Source organism: Meleagris gallopavo, unplaced genomic scaffold, assembly GCF_000146605.3.
Source record: "Meleagris gallopavo isolate NT-WF06-2002-E0010 breed Aviagen turkey brand Nicholas breeding stock unplaced genomic scaffold, Turkey_5.1 ChrUn_random_7180001953110, whole genome shotgun sequence".
Lineage (NCBI taxonomy): Eukaryota > Metazoa > Chordata > Aves > Galliformes > Phasianidae > Meleagris > Meleagris gallopavo.
The window spans coordinates 19,733-21,443 of NW_011214150.1; the positions used below are offsets into that span (position 1 = coordinate 19,733).

Below are 1,711 nucleotides of genomic sequence, written 5' to 3' on the forward strand. Positions count from 1 at the left end.
AGGGGGCAGGGGGGTCTTACCCAGGTAGTTCTGCCAGCAGTTCCTGGTCTGGTTCTGGTTGGGGAAGCGGCTGTCGAACGGAGCGGTTTTGTAGTGCTCCAGTTTGGTTCTGATGTCCTCAGCCATGGCTGCTGGGGTGGGGTGGGGGGGTTAAGTGAGGGGGTGGGGGGTAATTAGCAAGTCGTTAATGAAGGGGGAGGGTTGGGGGCTCTTAAATTGGTGTCACGGAGGCACTGAGGATTTTGTGGGTACTGTGAGGGTTTGAGACGCTGCCCAGTGCTCCCAGTAAGGCCCTAAACCCCTTCCCAGTGCTCCCAGTAAGGCCCTGAGACCCTTCCCAGTACTCCCAGTAAGGCTCAGGGTTCCCAGTAAGGCACTAACACTCTTCCCAGTGCTCCCAGTAAGGCCCTGAGACCCTTCCTAGTGCTCCCAGTAAGGCCCAGGGCTCCCAATAAAGCACTAAAGCCCTTCCCAGTGCTCCTAGTAAGGCCCAATGCTCCCAGTAAGGCCCTGAGACCCTTCCCAGTGCTCCCAGTAAGGCCCAGTGCTCCCACTAAGGCCCTGAGACCCTTCCCAGTGTTCCCAGTACGACCCAGGGCTCCCAGTAAGGCACTAACGTCCTTCCCATTGCTCCCAGTAAGGGACAAGGACATTTCCCAGCGCTCCCAGTAAGGCATTAATGCCATTCCCAGTAAGGCCCGGCGCTCCCTATAAGGCACCAGGACACTTCCCAGTGCTCTCAAAAAGGCACGGGAGCCTTTCCCAGTGCTCCCAGAAAGGCACTAGTGCCCTTCCCAGTGCTCCCAGTACCCCCCCAGTCGCTCCCAGTTCCTCCCAGTCACCGACCGTCGCAGTTCCCGTCAAAGTGACTTTCACCACCACTGCCGCTCTCACGCCGGAACCACCGAGACGCACCGCCCAGAGCGCCGCCGGAAATGACGGCACCGCTCGCGGTGCAGAGGCATACCATAGAGGCGCGGAGGGTAGAGCGCCCCCACGGAAAGGGCGGGGCTGGGATTTGGAGGACTGCGGCGGGAGGAAAATGGCGGCGGGACCTCAATCGCCCACAAAATGCCTCAAAATGGCACCAAAATCCTCCTCGTCATCCTCGCAATCGCTTTTAGTGCCACTAAACGCCCTCAGACGGCCCCCGAATCGCTCAAATAGCCCCCAAATGCCCCCAATAATCCTCGTTTTCCTCACAGCCATTTTAGCGACACAAAATGCCCAAAATGCTTCAAAATACCCCAAAAAAGGCCCCAAAACGGCCGTATTTCTTCTCATCGCTTCTGTTGTCCCCAAAACGGCGTCAAAGCACCTCAAAATAATGCAAAAAAGTACCCTAATTGCAAAATTCCCCCCCAGATGGCCATCCATGCCCATAAATGCCCCCCAAATCCCCCTAAATGCCCCATTCCTGCCCCTAAATGCCCCCAAATACCTCATTCTTGTCCCCAAATCTCCCCCTGTAACCCTAAATTCCCAATTCCTGCCCCCAAATCCCCTCCTTGAGCCCCAACCCCCTCATCCTTGCCCCCATTTACCCCCTTGAACCCCAAATACCCCATCCCTGCCCCCAAAATCCCTTCTCAGAACCCTAAATACCTCATTCCTATCCCTAAATACACCCATACCCTCCAAACACCCCTCTTCCTGGCCCCAAATACCCCAATCCTTATTCCCAAACACCCCCCAGATCTCCCTAAATGCC

At 56.5% G+C, this 1,711-nt stretch overlaps 1 protein-coding gene across 2 annotated transcripts in view; it reads right to left on the reverse strand.

The window, feature by feature from the left end:
* Positions 1-983, reverse strand: part of LOC104917002 (cytochrome c oxidase subunit 6B1) — a 2,496-nt gene extending 1,513 nt beyond the window's left edge. The window contains exons 1-2 of one of the 2 annotated variants that reach the window (XM_010728068.3): positions 847-983; positions 21-131 (exon numbers count right to left, since the gene is read on the reverse strand). In XM_010728068.3, coding sequence (XP_010726370.2) covers positions 21-131; positions 847-970 — 235 coding nt within the window. In that variant the 5' untranslated portion in view covers positions 971-983. The remainder of the gene's footprint in view (positions 1-20; positions 132-846) is intronic. The other variant, XM_010728069.2, reaches the window with a different exon arrangement.
* Between the last annotated feature and the right edge of the window lie 728 nt (positions 984-1,711).